The sequence below is a fragment of the Egretta garzetta genome, unplaced genomic scaffold, assembly GCF_000687185.1.
Source record: "Egretta garzetta isolate BGI_Z169 unplaced genomic scaffold, ASM68718v1 scaffold68, whole genome shotgun sequence".
NCBI lineage: Eukaryota > Metazoa > Chordata > Aves > Pelecaniformes > Ardeidae > Egretta > Egretta garzetta.
Genome location: NW_009260774.1, coordinates 1839512 through 1857640, shown reverse-complemented (window position 1 = coordinate 1857640; position 18129 = coordinate 1839512). Strand labels below are relative to the sequence as shown.

General features: G+C 39.3%; 1 protein-coding gene across 1 annotated transcript in view; it reads right to left on the bottom strand.

Moving 5' to 3' along the window:
- TRHDE (thyrotropin releasing hormone degrading enzyme) overlaps positions 1 to 18129 on the bottom strand; it is a 206475-nt gene that overhangs the window by 96260 nt on the left and 92086 nt on the right. Inside the window, exon 6 of the mRNA XM_009646272.2 lies at positions 10285 to 10422. Coding sequence (XP_009644567.2) covers positions 10285 to 10422 — 138 coding nt within the window. The remainder of the gene's footprint in view (positions 1 to 10284; positions 10423 to 18129) is intronic.

Genomic DNA, 18129 nt, shown 5'->3' with positions numbered 1-18129 from the left:
CCTGCTGCGTACACTCAAGTCAGGCATGAACCACCTTAAGGAGAATCACTTAAGATCACACAAAAATTTACAAATTTGGGCTGTGTTTTGACTAATGGTTGAAATGTATCTTTTTTTTCCATGAGCCTTGCTGAAAAAAGATTTTTTAGAACTGAAAATGCGGCATAAGAGTTGTTTTTTTTTTCTTAAAAATGTTGAACATATTTTTACAGTACTCTGTCAAATAGAAGCCTAAGGGTATCCACAATCAAATGGGTTCTTAAGTAAATGAGTATAATTTCATTTCAGTTCAAAGTTCCTGAATTCATACATTATTCTCTGTTTCTCAAGATGTTAGATAACTCTGTGATTCTAAGTTCATTTCAAATATTAGAAGAGCATGTTATCAAGCACTCATACAAAGAATGCACATTTGCACATTATTTTTGTAATGTGAACACTAGCCAACAAGTAATATCCAAGTCACGTTTTTCAAAACAATCATTCTTTGTTGGTACTAAGCAACCACAGCTGGATGCCCCATGAAATTTAGCTTATTGGGAAAAACACAGCATGAATTAAAGTGAAAGAACAATGTACATCAAACGTGTAGCAAAAATGTGACATTTAAAAAAGAACTCTTACATAAACTTAAAAAACAAAATTAAATCTGTCAAATCCTGGAGAAATTTAACACAAAAAATATATTTTGACTAAGCCACATCTGCAGAATTTGCTCAAATGCAGATACAGAAGAGTGTACATGTGTGTAAATGAATTATTTAAAAACTTGGTGTTGTGCACTGTAGTAGTGCAGTGAATCAACTGAAGTGTCACCCTCAGCATGTTAAAGAAGAGGACCAAGAGGTGGAAGAAGTCTGGCTGTAATGTTTGTTGAGCATCTGTTGTGACCTTAAGCAAATCAATGAACATCCCTTAGTTGTCCTGTAAGAACAACCGACAACTGGGTAACCACTTTCAAATCCAGGTGTTCTATTTAAACAGTGCTTCTTTAAGCAAACATATTCACCATACTCTCTTGTCTTGCTCCTTTTTCCCCAAGAGGAGAAGTCCAACCATTCCTCAGCTCCCACTCAGAAGGTCATGCTGAAATGTATTTTACCTTCCTACCTTTGTGATCTGAACCATCTTTCATGATATGTGGCCTTAACCTGACAGTTGTGGAACAAGGATGTCCTGTTCATGCCATCAGCTAAAACACGATACTGCAGCAGGCTCCTGAGAGACCTGTGCTAAAGTCCCTCTATCAAGCTGTAAAAGCAGAAATAATTGCAAAGCCTTCTCTGGAATTCTTCAGCTGTCTCTATCCAAAATATCTCATCTCTGGGAGCTGCAGAAGTACTCACAGAGAAATTCTTTTCAGGGAATTAATTAGAATGTATCATGAGTCACCAGCACTAAATCCCTCTCATTTTCAGAAACTGAACACTGTAATAACACCAGTTTGGCTATTTTCTGTATTTTCCAACGACACCTCCAAATACTACAAGAAAAATGAAGCTTAATGCATGTGAATCTGATGAGTGTGAATGCTTCCTTATTTGATTAGGATAACAGAATGTATTTGTTTAAATGAGTAAACATGTGCCTTTGAGTAAACATGTGCCTATGATTTCCTCCCTGTGGCAGAAACATAAAATGTTCAAATGAATTCCTAGAGGCTTCCCCTTTGGAAAACCACGTAAAAGCCATAAGAAGAAGTAAAGAAGGAGATAGGTATATGCAGACTGTGCAGCATGCTGGTAAAAAATGTGTGTCATCTCCAAGTTCTTAGTCTGAGCCATCATTTAGTTACACACTGAAGTACCTTAAACACATAAGCAACCTAACTTAAATTCCATAGCTTACACATGTAAAATTCAGCACATAACTATGTAGTTGGCTGAATTTGGGTCTGACTGGTTTCCCTGCACTTGGTAATAAATTGTTAAAAAGGGACTACAGTTATTAAAAGTAGCCCAGAAAAACTATCCCTACTTGATTTTAACAGTACAGACTACAAAAAAAAATCATTTATCTTCTTTACTTTTTAAAGTAATAAAGAATTTCCAATTGATATTCACTCATCAAGCAGTGCATACCCACAAGTTAATGTCTTGTTGATACTCAGAAATAAAACCAGGATATATTTTAATAAACACATTAAACTTACACTATTTTTAAAACTTTACATACAGTGCGGATGAGCCAACATTTCTTAAATCAGCAAATATACCTATAAACCTGTAATGTACCATGCTAAATCATCAAAGATGCATAAAGGCGTCTTATGTTGTTTTTATAGATTGTAAGGCCATTTATCTGATGCCAAAACATCACTGAAAAAGCAACATCATATTCAAGGAGAGCTTTTCACTGGGAAATCATAATCATTTTCTATTCTGACAAACACAGCTGTTCTAGGGCTGGGTAATACCAAAACGGTCAGATGGTGAGATGAGCTTTGGTGAAATGTTTGTCTTAGACATAAATTGTGTTGCAAATTTTAGGAACATGACACAATGAACAAAATTCAGGGGTATATGACCATAACTAATCATGTTCTTCAGGTGGATATTGTCACATCATTTTCCTTGAATAATAAAACGTATCAGTCACCTAGACAAAATGCTATTGGGACTCCATTTACAACAGGAGTTTTATTTAGCCTCATGACCAAAATCTCTCTTACATGTTCTGACACCATTGACAAGGGCAAAAGCACGTCATACTTTTTCATTAACTGCTTGTATGAGGAAACCTTCAAGGATGGACAAACACAAGAGGTCAACGACATTACTTATGTAGATGGGCCATCATCAGAAGTAAGTAGCAAATAAACTAGTACATCTTAAAATCCACTCTATTAAGAATCTCTTGTAATAATAAACCTGGCCCCACAAATCCATGTTTTCCACTAGAAGTAACGGATGAAGATTTTCCCTTTTATGAGGAATACTTACAGAAGTGTTTACATGGTCACAGTTACTTCACTTCAAAGAGGAAATGCATTGCCATTTTACCAATCAGCTCCACAGAGAATCCAAAAGCAAATTAAGTAACATAAAGCTCAGAATTTGTGATGATTCTCCATTGACGACTACCTTGGGGATCTGATAGCTATCTATTAATCCAGCCAATGTGTTCTGTAGTGATATGTGATAACACTGGTTTTTGGGTTTTTTAACTAGTGTGTTACGCTGTAATAAAACAAAGATTTTAAAAGTCTATGCCTCAACACAATTTATCTTTACCAACCACAGGTTTAATCTCATCTAAGATTGTAATCAGGTCTGTTTGACCAGGTTTGTTTCCACGAAGCATGAAAATTAATATTCCCTTTTTTTTTAGTTCACTCAATACCACATTAAGAATCTCAATCCATTTGCTTAAGACTGATTTGCAACTAACTATAACTAAACATGACATACTACTTTCTCTCTTTTAATACCTCTTTTAAGCTTCAGAAATTATGCAGTACTTAAACATGCCTTTAAAAAGCAACAAAACAGTGTGGTGGAGGTTGTTCCAGAGAGTTCCCTCCTGAATAGAGGTCCTGCAGGATCATATTTTAATCTAAATATTGATCATATTTTTATGTGAAGTTTTTTTTCCTTTTACTCTATTTCATTACCCCCAGTTTATTTTCTATTTCTAATTCCTACAATTTGTTCCAAGTTACTTTAACAGCTGTAACTGTTGCTCTTGTTTTATTGATCTGAACTAGGATGTGTGTCAGCAAAAGTCATCCCTTGCCTTTATTTGGGCATGGTTGTTCTTTGGACTCCTTCAGGAAAAAAAACCAGAAACTACTTGTAAAGGCTTACAAAGGCACTTTCTGCTTTGCCTGTTGCTGAACACGACCGTTACAAAGTAGAGCCAGAGAAGCAAAAAAGCCCAGTGCATTTCAGGAATGCTGGTGCGTAGGCTGGTACCTCCATGTACACCCGCCTTTATCAACGCTTCATTTTAAGCCACGGAAACATGTGAGACACAAATGCACTGTTCTGTTCCTTCTACTCCCTGACAGGGAAAGAAGCATGAAAAATTATGGCAGGGCACAATGTCATGAGCCACTGTTGCCATTTCTGCTTTGATCACCTCCTCCAGCCCTTGGGAGCTGCTGTTTGCTGCTGCCCTTTGACGGGGAACAGGCAGACGACAGTCTTCACAGAATCACAGAATGGCAAGGGTTGGAGGGGACCTCGGGAGATCATCTAGTCCAACCCCCCTGCTAAAGCAGGTTCACCTAGAGCAGGTTGCACAGGACATCGTCCAGGCGGGCTTTGAATATCTCCAGAGAAGAAGACTCCACAGCCCCCCTGGGCAGCCTGTTCCAGTGCTCTGTCACCCTCAAAGTGAAGAAGGTCTTCTGCACAACAGGTTGTGTCTCCCTGATTGCTCTACCTTGACTGAGCAATCTAGTCTAATGAGCAATTCTTTAAAATAAAATGCTTTTATTAACATTTGTACTCCATTTTTATTATTTCCAATCAAACACATATACAGTTCTCCCCAGCGTGGGGAAAGTAACGCTCCTGAAGCACTGTAGGTCTGCAGCTGTTTATATACCACACAGTGGTTTCTATGTTTCTTCTACAGAAAATACTGTCTTAGTATACACTAAATGGAGTAAAAGGTTAATGACAGTTTGTTTTGAGTCAGGAAGGTGCTCAAATGCCCTATTTAAGACAGGTATTTTAAGTATCTTGAGGCACCTGCCTAGTTTTACACACTAGCACCCACTGGCTGGAGTGGGACAGCCTGCATACTTGAAGTCAGGCACTCTTGGGACGGCCCTCAACTTGATCCTAAAGGTTTCACCAATGCTGAGATTCAGTGGATTTCGTACTGGAAGCAGTAACAACCTACAACCTTTTTACCTAAACAGAAAGAAATTGTTTTCATTACAAGATACTTCTTCTGTTATGATGCATTACAAACAAATGGCTCCTGAAAGCACCTCCTGTAATCTGGGCACTGACCTCTTGCACTCGCGAGCCATGGAACAGAAACCAGCATCACGGAGAGGCGCACCCAGGACTTAATGGCATTCACGGACGACATCACGGCTAAATTCATCAGGCAGAACAAAAAGCTCTCTCTTTACACTGCGGTAAGGGAATGGGTTGCAAAACCACCTGGACTGTACTGTAAGACTTTTAACTAGCTGGATGTCATCTTACCTTACTGATTTAGTTATGTGAGTATTTAAAAATAAAACCTGTTTTACTATATTTTACTATTTTTAAGTATTTCTCTAGTAATCCTTTCACTGTTCATGAGCTGCTCTCACTTTTCTGTGGTCATCTCATAGATGCACACTGGCACCATTTCATTTCACTCATTAATTGAGTGGGTTTCACTCTGATACTAAAGCTGATTTTACAGGGCAGAATAGATGTTTGGGGGATTTTTTTGTTGTTGTTGTTTTATTTTGTTATTACAGTGCCAATATCCTTCCCAGTGCCTGAGGAGCAGAAGTAAAAAGCACAGTTTTTAGAGAGCCTTTCCAGCGACTGCAGTTAGCCCTCCCGTTCTGTCACATTCTTGCAGAAGATGTTACGCTGTAAATTTCAAAGAGAATTGCACTCAAAAGGGTGAGCAAGCCACTGGTTTCAGTTTCTTAAATTATCTTTTGCCAGAGCTGTTATTGCAACATACAGGGAAGCTGAGCATTTTTCTTTGTGCAAATTTTTAGTTGAACACATTTCCTAACGCAGAACATGGCCTTTGAGGGGAGGCAGGGAGCATGGTTCCCCTTTATTACTATTAGAAATACTTTCCATCACTCAGACACAGAGAGCAGGAAAAAGCATTTTTAAAGAAGTGGCGCAGAGTTACGAAGGAAATGGAAATTATACATACAAAGGTTTATGAAGTAAGGAATTGTTTGCACTACAATGCCAGGGCCAGTAACTGATCTCAGTGCTGAGGTTAATTTTGCTTACAGGGAAGGAAAAAAAAAAAAAAAAAAAAGGAATATTCTTCCCTATTCCAGTCATCCTCTTCATTGTTTTGGTTATTGTTTTTCAATTGCCAATTCACTTGCCAAGACATACTCTACTGGGGGTACGTTTATAGTTATACTCCACCATACTGGTCTTGCCTGCTCTGATTGCTGCCAGCATCTTCAACCAGTACACTTCAAAGCATGCAGCAGGCTGATGGAAACGACTTCAGATATTATCTGGCTCTCTACAGCGTCCTTGGTGCCGTTTCATCCCTTCTCTTATCTCGCTGTGACTGCTCACCTAGGGCTATGACTCCTTTAGTTCAGTCTGGGATCTCGCTCCCTCATGCTGTTCTGGGTCTGGCTGCTCCCTTTGAGATGCAGCTGGCTTGTTTCTCCATTTTATTACAGCCGGTCGTTCCTTTCTGATTGTTGCTCCTCATGTTATTCTTGCTGCACTCTCTCCTCCTCTGTTGATGCAGCTCTCCAGGGCTATGATTCTTTTTTCGGGTGTGGAAAGGCTGTCACGCTTTTTGCTTTGATTTAACAATTCTCAGATCCACTCTTGTGTTCAACAGGCTATATTTCCTACCGCACTTGGGATATAACCACTTTTCCCGTCATCGTGGGAGGACACTATCTCACTTCCAGCTGCACGAGGAAGACATATCCACTCTTTGATGTAACTTGAGAGCCTTGAATCATCTACCAGTACTGTTTATTAATGAACTATCACGACTTCTCATTTTTCTCTACATATCTGTGGCCCTACTGGAGGATGACACGCTCCTATCTGAAGAATGACTAGTATGATGCTTTTGAAAGAAGCAAACATTACCCTCAACAGCTTAAGTGGAAAAACATTTTGTGCTGCAGGGCTGCAGTGCCTGTTCCTCTCTGTTTGTGGGACTACCTGAATACTATTCTTCAGGGGTTTATGTCATGAGATTTCTTAACATGTACAAGGACAAGAAAGTGGAATTGAAAAATATATTCAGCTCCAAGGCATTTGAAAAGCACAGTTTCAATGGTCATCTCTGAAGCATATAGAAAGAGGTATATCTTTAAAATGACAGCTGAGTGTCTGGCAGAGATGGGCACTTTAATGGTGTCTAATTGATTTATGCTATATCGATGACAGTAAAGACAATCAAATGTCAATGGCATTCTATGACTGTCATTTCACTGAACAAAAATTAGATGGGAGAGAGTTTCATCATTTCAATATTGTGCAGAAAATCACAAAGAGAGAAAAGAGATCACATGGACAATCCAAGGTCCCAGCAAGCACAAGGTGGACATTTAAAAAAAAATTAAAAGAGAGTAAAAAAAAAACCAGATCTGCTGAACTGTTTAAAAAGGAACATTTTATTTAAGACAGTAGAAAAGTCCTCACTGATGTTCCTGATCCAAAGTTTACTAGAGTCAACAGAATAAAATTCCAAGAACTTAATACTTGACAGCAATTTAAAAAATAAGTCAGCGAACAACCAAAAAGCCATCCGAGAAACATGAGCAACAACATCCCACCAGCAGGGCTCATCGTGTAAGGAAGGCTTTGAGGCACCTGAAAATATCTGAGCACATGCCTGAGCAGTTAAAAGCCTTCAGTATAATCTTACAGTTTGGATTTTATTGACATAGCATTCATCACAGTATTTATCCTGGCAGACACTAGAGAGCTAGAAGGATAAGCAAATGTTCTAGCTACCTAATAAGCTCATGCTTGTTTCCCTAGCTGATTTTAAGTGCAAGCTATGCATGCATGCATATGAGGTTGCATAGGAATGAAACAATGTAAGACCTACAACATGTTAAATTTGCTCTAATTTATCCTCAGAAGGAAACAGTGTCAGGTGTTTGGAGGAAGATGCAGAAAAAGTGAAAAGAGCAGCTAGGAAGTCAGCTGGGAAAGTTTCTTCCTACTAGATATTGTTTGTGTCTAAAACAAATGGATGAATGGTTACAGGGAATAGTAAACAGACAAATTATCAGACAGGAAAACAAAGATTTCATGGGTGAAAGAGTGGGTCTTTTAATCTCCTCGCCTAGGAAGGTGCGTAAGTAAATTCTTCCATTGCCATTCCTCAAGGTGGTTTGACAGATCTGTGTTCAGTTTTGGGCCCCTCGCTACAGGAAAGACGCTGTGTTGCTGGAACATGTCCAAAGGAGAGCAACAAAGCTGGTGAGGGGTCTGGAGCACAAGTCTTACAAGGAGCAGCTGAGGCAACTGGGGTTGTTTAGCCTGGAGAAGAGGAGGCTGAGGGGAGACCTTATCGCCCTCTACAACTGCCTGACAGGAGGCTGTAGCCAGGTGGGGGCGATAGGATGAGAGGAAATGGCCTCAAGTTGTGCCAGGGCAGGTTTAGGGTGGGCATTAGGAAAAATTTTTTCAATGAAAGGGTTGTCAAGCATTGGAAGGGGCTGCCTAGGGAAGTGGTCAAGTCCCCATCCCTGGAGGGATTTAAAAGACGGGCAGACGAGGTGCTTAGGGACATGGTTTAGTGGTGGGATGGCAGGGTTAGGTTAACGGTTGGACTTGATGATCTTAAAGGTCTTTTCCAACCTAAACGATTCTATGATCTGGTAACTGGATACAGAATTTATAGGGTCAGGCCCTGCTATGAACACATTCAGTACCACCTACGGTTCGGGAGAGTTGGCCGTCAGAGAGGCTGAGTGGAGACGCTGCCTTATGCACTGGGCATGGCCAAAGTTACACTGAAAAAGGAACCTTTAAATGGACAGATACAAGATAGAGGTTGTACTCTGATCTGCACAGAAAACAGAGTGATCCTATCAGCCTGCATAAAATAGCTAACAGTATACAGATGTGTCCTACCGTCCTATTTGTCATTTCAGTGTATATGAAAATTACTTAATGTTTGCAAAGTGTTTGTAAGATGAGAAGATAAGTGTCAAGTATTACAGTTTACTGTGTGATATTACTATTATCATATTAATTAGAAAAAATAATTAGCTTGAAGTATTAAGATACTGATGTGAGATAAGCCTCTGAACTTACTGAGGTTCAGCTATCACCAGCAAACATATGATTGAAACATTTAAACAATGAGAATACTTCAGCATGCTAAGAGCTGCTGGCTATTATAGCTTAATTGACCAAGAGTAATGTTTTCAAAGCCAGCTAAGGGATTTTTGAAAATGTTACTCAGGCTCTTGAGCAACTCCAGCATTTTAAAATATTTCCCTAGTATTTTGTGTTTGCATATTACATCCTATACCTGTTCGATAGACATAAACATACACACTCTCAACTGCCCCTCTTTAATGGCATAAGATCCTTTCATGGAAGAGGATCAAGTTGGAGTTATTGCTGTCTAGGAATAACTGATGACTATAAGAGAAGTTGCACCTCTTTTTTAGCCCAGTATGAGCACTGGATAAACTGGAGGCTCAGTAGGCAAGTCGGTGTTATGCTGCTGCTGTCTTGTTACAGTTTGATGTTAGGCAGCTAACGATGCAGAAGAAAAGATTATCAAATGCAAAGGCGATGGTCAAAAGGCTCTTGCAACTGAATCATCAGCAGTAAGCTCCAATACAGCCTTCCTGGCGGAAGCCTGCCGGCAGCAACCTCTGCATCACACAACAAGCACGTTTGGTCATGATGTTAAGGCACAGTATTACATATCATACCACGCAGCAGAGAATACTCGTGGTATGATGGAAACCACTGGGTTTTGGGCCATATGCTAACAGCAAGCCCAGTCATATGATGGAGAAGGTGGAAGTGAGCAGCCCTATCACTCCTGCACAGAAGCTGTTCAGTCCCAAAGCTGGCCAAAAGGCTTTCTATACATTGAAATACTATTTTAAATTGCCTGAATTTAATACATATTCCTTCACCACCTCAGAAGGCAGATCCTCCACTCTCACTGTTCAGCAATGACTTTGGAGTTTTCAGTAGCTGACAGAAAAATTCTCATGCATAGAAAAAACAGAAAAAACTTTACATTTAAATTTAGCACCTGACAAATTTTCTAGAGAGTTTCAATAGGACAAAGACTATACATCCTTCTGCTTTTTAAAGCATCTAAAACAATTCAGACATTGCCACAAAATAAATAGTAATAAACCCCCTCAAATCTTCTTGCTGAATTGTGACAGCCTCCCAAGATATAACATTTAATAACACTGGATGTGTTGAATGTAATTGGCTAAAATCACTGTAGTATATTCCAAATATATTCCACACAAATTAAAGTTTCCCAGCTAGTAGCCGCTGTAGCGTACATATTTTTACAATGGCATTTGTTTTACACATGGAACATGATCTTCTAATAGCTACTGACATATCTATATAGAGAGATAGAAAGTTTAATTAGTCTCACCTTTTTATAGGCAATCCAGTCAAACACCCTGTCAATGTCTGTGGCTTGCTGCACCTTCTGGGATACTGGATGTGAACTGGCCAAACCATCCAGCAACATCACTTCATGTAGGACATCTGTCAGAAATCTCTGCTTTTCCTGAAATACAGCATATGCAGTAGTATCACAGACAAATACACATTTACAACAGTACAGAAATGATGCACAGTTATCAGGGGCAGCTGGCTAATATGACAGTTCTATAATCCGACCTTCTGGTTTGAATGTGAGCCACCATGGCCTCCTACAGTCTGGAACAGGTATATGGAATAGACTCTGACTTGAGATGTTTTGCTGCAATGAAACTTGACTGAAAATAAATGAAAGACTATTAAATGAATCAAAAGGCATCTGTAGGTGAAGACCACAAATCTGATTACGACTATTCATTCACAGTAATGAGGGGTGGGAAGAGAGGCGAAATGGCGTACTCTTCAATCAAAAAAATATATGGATGCTACAAGTCGTCAAGCTCATTGCATACGCAGGTACGAAAAGTTTTGACAGGGATGGGTAAACAGAATTATTACTGCTTTATTTAGTGAAGTTTAAGTCACTTGGCTGTTAGTGCCAAGTTCATACAGCAGGTTGACGTGGGACAGGGCAATGAACAGAGCCCACAGCAGTGTCACAGCAGGTGCCTGCATTGGCGTTCATAATTCTGGTAAAGAAATCCTTTCTCCTCAAGCGCTTGCATGCTCTGCAAACTTTGTAACTTCCATCTGAAGAAAACCATTACTGTTTCTTTTTACAAGTGGGACAATAGCTGCTTGTAGAAGTTAAATGACATAGTCAAAGTCAGAGCTACATCAGAGGCGGGTGCAAACCCAAATAACATCCAACATACTGATTTGTTTCTATACCTTCTATAAATATGGATTGCAGAGGCATGTCAAAACTGCTGCGTATTTACTCTGGCAGAAATATTAATTAAATGTTCATGTATGCTCTATGAACTGTGCTGCGCTCACTTTTACAGTGCAACTAGGTGGGACTTTTCCAGCTGAGAAATGACATGCCTTAAAAACTCCTCATATTGCATTCATATGGATGTCTCTAATCCAAAAGACTGCATCGGGAAGGAAGAGCTTCATTTACTTGTTTTTTCCAGTCACAAATAAATGCAAACAGAGAATTAAAAATTATGGAAGGTTTAAAGAAGCTTTTTTCACCCTGAAATGACATCTCTTAAACTTTATCTAAATTACAACAATTCCTGAATTAATGGCAACCTAGTGACGTAATCTAAAGAAACTCTAGGGAAATTTTTTCAAATGCCACCTTGATATCCACAGATAAAATAACCACACAATTACATAATAAATTCTATGTTTAATTTCTTGGGTGGCAAGGTTTTGATATCAATGTGTTAACTTAAATTATATGTATAAGACAGTCGAAAAGCTCTTCCAGTGCTGATCCATCTGGAAATAAACCTTTATGTTAAAATTCATTAGAGCACAAGAAATGTACCTCGAGCTGATTGTATATTCAGGCAATTAAAAACACAGGATGCAGGAAAGCCAATTACCCAACACACTCTTAGTGTTCTCAGCTGGCTGCGTGAGGTAAGGTTTGTGACGGGAAAAGTAATGTCTCGTTCGTATTATTGTTCATTTCCAAATTTTCTCAGGCATACGCAGTTAGTAACTGCCCTTTCTTTAGGGGGGAAAAAAAAAAAAAGCCGCAGGGAAACAATTATTGTGATGGTGCTATTCAGGGGAACACTGCTGAGGTGTAAAGGTTTGTGGATGCTTTGGCTACACCTCACTCACATTCTCTATTCCCACTTCATCAGATGTCTGCTACGTAATACATGCAGGTATGAACACACAGGGGTATGGACATGTCTCCAAGTTCAAGTTTGGATATCGCAACTCACAAACAGTTGTGGGAGTGGACTGTTACTGTTTGGAATTAACTCGTTAAAAGGACCCTTGTTAATCACAATTAAATACAGAACCTGGAATCAAGAAAATCAGCACTTAGGAAACATAAAGTGAAGCTATAAGAAGAGGAAAACAGAAGATATTAAAAGGACAGGCTACATTTTGGGTTTCTGTTTGTTTCTTTGGTTATCTCCTGAAGGGCTGAAAAGGAGCATTTTAGATTCAAGCCCACTCATTCAAGTTACCATAGCTGAAGTCTTCCTTGAAATTTATGGCAGACTGTCACACTGGGATTACAAGTGGAATAGTTAGTACGCCTCCAAACATGTAAACCCGCATTTCAGTGAGAGTTAAGAAGGCTTTTGACCTATAAAGCTAAATGCATTGAACTAAAAGGATTTCCAAAACATTCCCCCTTTTCCCTTTAGTACGAAGCCTCTCAGAGCAGATTTCAAAAGGAGACCCCATATATATATATGGAAATATATACATATAACAAATATAACTCCAGGGAGACAGAGAGAGAGAGAAGTTTGCTGGTTGATAGGGGGCCTGCAGCTTGAAGAAGCCACAGGAAACAGAAACACAGAAAGAAACTAAAACTGCCCTAAATATGTTGAAGAAGCACCACCTCAGCTATTAAAGTCCTATCAGCACATTAAAGGCCAACACGTGTGACCAAACCGCTTATATTGATGGAAGAGGGGCTTTCTATTTCTTGGTTATTTTACCCTACACAGCACGGTGGAATTGATCTGTTTTAACATGATACCTACAGGACTAAAGAAACACCTAGCACAGAAATTGTGAAGAAAATCAATCTTGGAATGCGTGTAATGAGGCCAGCAAGCTGTCAACATGGTAGGTGACAGGTTTGCAGCTAGACATGAAACAATGACAAAATGTTGTTCAAGATGACCCTCCTCCGAGGGAGTTCAACTGCAAGAGAAAAGCCAAAGGCTGTGATATGCCTGTAAGGAAAAGAGGGCTTCAGGTGAGTCTTGAGGCTTTGCTTGGAAAGCGTCGGTAGCTGCATGTAAGTGCAGTGCTGTGCAGTGCTAACATAGGGCCAGGGCTCTGAGGAGGAGTTGGTATGACAGCAGCAGAAGCCTAGTCTGAAGGAAGGACAGAGGTGCTTCCACTCAAATTTGTGCCTTTCTTTAAAGGCAAGCAGGAAGCCCCTCTGCTCCTTATCTTTCTTACTGCCCACTTGGAGCCCCGTCTCATTATCTCCTCTCCTCAGAGCCTTCCTTGAATAGTCCTTGGATAGTCAAAGTCTGGGAGACCAGACCTGCGTTGAGAAGAAAAGACATGCCAATTATTTCTGGTTGCTTTCCCTCTTGCTCTTGAGAATGCTTCCAGGTGCAGGGACTGAAGTGTTGTTATCAGACAAACATGCTTTTCAAAGATTGACATATTCATATTATTTCCCAAACATCTCTGGTCACTAGATTCAAATATTTGTCTCTTCATAGGAATGACTTCTTTTAATCCTCACCAGTAAGACCTTCTCTGTTTGCTACAAGGTTGTCCTGACAGACTTATCCCTTCTCTGGGCTCCCCCATCCTTAGCCAACATTTAATTATTGTGAAAAATCACATTTCACTGCTTTGGGTAAAAGCAGCACAAATGCTACAGGTAACAGGGTCAGAAACTTTCCACCTATAGCAATTTTTCCACATTATGGAAATAATCTGGAGATTTTTTAATGTGGATCTGTAGTGTAAATTGTTCCATAGCAAAAAGAATGAGGAGTAAGAAACTGGCTAACCACGAGAAAGCTTTCTGGTTCTGGGTTATTTTCACCTTGTTCTAGGGAGGAAGGCTTATGGAAAGGTAGTGGTCAGTCTTTGTGTATTAATCTCCGACCGGATGCCCACCATTCAACTAGTCTACATCTAAATGGAAAGAAAGCAATTGTGAAATAACTTTTTTTTGACAGAAAAGACTGTACCTTCAAGAGCCATTAAAAATTTATTGTGCAAAACAGGATAACAGTGATGTAATGGGAAGGGGGTGCTGCTGGTGATTTCACAATATCATTTTGAGGCATAATGTAAGAGTACAAGGTAGCATAACAATAATGTAATACTTAAAGTTAGTGACATAAAAATGATCTCTAAAAATTAGTATGAAATACCAGGGAAAAGAATTAAAATGAAAAAACTGGAAAACATCCAACAGTGGAACAAAAGGAATAGCACAATGAAAGCCAAAACTGATAATTAGCACGCAGAAGAGATCAAAGGCCTCAATATTAAAGGCATCGCCTCTGTTCTGAGACAGCCATTCAAACAGTTTATGGACTGACAAATCCACATGAATAAAGCTTAATATTGGTGTGCAAATCTGCAAATTATTTTCCTGACAATTTTGCTGGAAATATCTTCTCTGAAATACAGAGCTTTACTAGCCATCAGGAATACAAAGGAGATAAGTGATCTCTCACGCCTGACAAAACAAGCATTCACAAGACACAATACTTGGGTTTGTAGGGGAAGTGCACCCTAGGGAAAAAGAAATAGGGGCAAATTTTGAAAGCAATCAGAGAACACTAGCATATACACTACCAGCAGTTCAGTTCTAATATACAATATATTTCAGGGTGAAGCTTAACAAACTACAGAGGAATATCATCTACGAGGAAACCTAAGGTTCAATAAAATACCTTAAGGCCAGAAAAGATCCACTGGAGGCCAAAAGCAAGTTCTTTCTGTCTACATGCTTATAAATCATAAGTTGTCACAGCACAGGAAGTCTCCTGAGTACTTGCAGATGAAAGCAGCATTTCTTTCTGTTTCTCTCTTCCCAACAGCATTTTTTTAAATAAAAAATGTATTTTGAGAAGCTTACAGATTGCTTTTTTTTTAATTTATATCTCTGCATGTGTGCTTCAGTTATGTGCCCAGTTTATTAAAGAAGGCCTGCAACACATTCTACATTTACCAGCTGTGAATATATCATGGTTCTGTGTCTACCTTCATAACCCTCTTTTCTACATTTTCAAAGTTCTTGCAAAATTTCTGTCCCTGTGCTTCAGAAATTTTCACACTGACTCACAATTTTTCTTGTTATAAAGCAATGTAGATGTTCTAGGATTTCGTAGTTAAGGAAGCCCAGTAGCTTTGTGTATCAGGAAAGAAAACTGGATATGTATTTTCTTTTCAATGAAGTGCCAAGCCAGATATTCATGACCACCTGCTTAAGTTGCCAAGCAGATGGGTAGCTGATTTGGAGTTTTTAAGCAATTTCACCAGCTACTTCAACTGCTGTTTCCTCTCGCCACTCTGTTTTTCAGGTATAGCTTTGATTTGGTTGTACACCAGATCCATTATGCCAAGCGTAGGCCTACAGAATGGGAGGATGCAGTACGAAAAAGGGAGCGTTAGAGAAGGAAACGACACATACTGACCACAGGCACTTCAAAAAAAAGGTCAGTTTCACTCTCCAAGATCATTTTCTGTCGCCTTGTATGAAATTGCCTTCACAGAAATAGTCATTAAGCAAACGGATGAACACAGATCCACTGTCTCCTCATGCATTTGTCTCCAGAGCATTTTAAAACATTAGGCAATAAAGTATGAAGTTTACCCTCTAACTCAAACTGCACAGGGGTAATACTCACCTCAATTCAAGAAACAGTACATAATATTTAAATGAAACGTGGCTTTGAGATGTGGTTGATATAGTGAGTCAACTTCTAGCAACAACTGCCAGAGAATACTTTTTGGGTGCTCTAACATTCACTGGATGGATTTTGTAAGCCTAGACTCTGTTTCAACCTGAAAATGATGCGATTCAGTGAGCTAAGTCCTGAAGGAACCAAAGATGTTTTTCAAGCACACCAAAAATTACTTATCAGCTTGTGCTCCAAGTAACAGAACACCACCACAATTTTAAAATAAACAGTTGCAGCACATCCAGGACAGCTGCAAATTTGAGAAGCAGAGTCTTTCAGTAAGGATGCCCTCAAATATACAGCTACAGCTTTGCCACTGAACTTTCCGTATCAACTATACTTCCTGATGAAGTGAGTATTCTTGCTTCAGTAGGGCTGCCCTGCAGTGAGTCCTTGTCTTGAGGCAAAAGTTGCCATAAAGTTTCTTTCTCATTTTTACTGAAGACAAAGTAGTTACTAATTCAAAATTATGTAAAATTCAGCCAGTTGACTGAAGTTTCTTGCTGAAACCAAAGCTTCATCTAAACCCTGAACTCTGGAGATTTGAACTCACATGACCCAAAAGCTCTCATCATAATGTCATTCTAACTGCTCTCTCAGGATGAACAGATAATGACACGAAGAAATAAGAGACACTGACATTCTCCAAACCTGTACTTAATCTCTTGAATAAATGTTTCATCTAAATGTTGATATTCATTTATGTCTGATCTCTAAATGTTAAGAGTTAACTACTTAAAGAATTCCATATATCAATCCACCTTGCCACAGCATAAAAAAAGAAACCATGTTAAGGAAGACCATGTGGAGATGGAAATTTATTTTCTTAGTTACAAGCTAAATTTAGTGTAAGGATTTCTGAACTGGTATACTTAAAAAGGACTAGTAATTAGCAACCAGAAGATCTTGCAGCTTACCTTTACATATCTCTTTTTTCCTGCCAAAGTCAATTATACATGAGATTCCAGTTAATTTTACATTGAAAGCTTCCCCCATAGTTGAGTTAAAACAGAAAATCATACAAGGACAGACTTCACTGAGCAGTTACTGGGGGAAAAAACACTCCATGTGGTATTAATTAAAGGCTTACTTTATACCAGCATGGGGAGCCTTTAACCAAAAAAGAAGAGATGAAAGTAGTTTTAAAAAATGAGAGGCTGAATCTTTCTCAATGCTGAGTCAGCGTGATATTTATGTTGGGTTAGAGGGATCAAGCAGGCTACAGCTCAGGTCTGAAATGCCAAAATAATAATGAAATAAATCAAAAAGGCCCCTGTCTCAAGTCTACTTCAAAACTTATAATGATTTTCTGGGTTTTCTATGAATCAAACAATGCCTAAAAAAACTTTACAGATGGAGGCAAACGCTTCAGGAGGCAATCTGAGTCAAAGCACATTAAAGATACACATGTGTCTAATGGCTGTATTCACTTTTATGATTTCAACTGAGTCAATGAGAAAGATAGGCAATTAAGATCATTTATCAAGAATTTGGGCAGCATGTTGCATGATGTTCAAAGTACCTAATGTAATGAAGTTCAGTTAAATGGTTTTCTATTAACTTTTTTAGGCACAGGTAGTTTCTTGAAGCACATATTTTAAAAAAAGAAATGTTGATACGCAACCTCATTATTATTTTCAGCTGCCTGTAGTAATGGCAGGATCACCCCACCCCCCCAAGGCACTTTGGGGGGCACCGGCCCCCCCGGGACGGGCAGGTAAACAAGCCGGCTTCTCTGTACCACACCGGCCAAATGCGCCGCGGTCCCGGGGCCGGGCAGCCCCAGCCCTTGCCTGCCCCTCTCCCCCCTCCATCAATAAACCCGATTTCCCCCTTTTTCACCCCATTTTGGAAAAATTGGGAAACCTAATAGTGTGAAGGAGGCACAGTTAACTTTAAGAAAGATGAAAGATGCCTTTCCATGTGGACATGAGGTTTTACTCCAAATACTTTAATCACAACTGCTTAATACTAAGAAAATTTCTGGCAAATATGACCGTCCTTACTTATAAAAGTACTAAGTACACAAGAAAGTGGGAGATCTTATCCCAGAGCTTCAATGGGTAGAGAAAGTAGAGGATTCAAAGCTATCACTGATGTACTACACCTTGATTCAGCCAATAATGTTGTCAGCAAAGCTAACTTTTATATAATAAAGAAAAGGGAGAAGGCAGCTGGGCTCTGTGAAATGCTTTCTCAGCATCAAGCTGGGTACTGACTGCTAAAGTATTTGACGC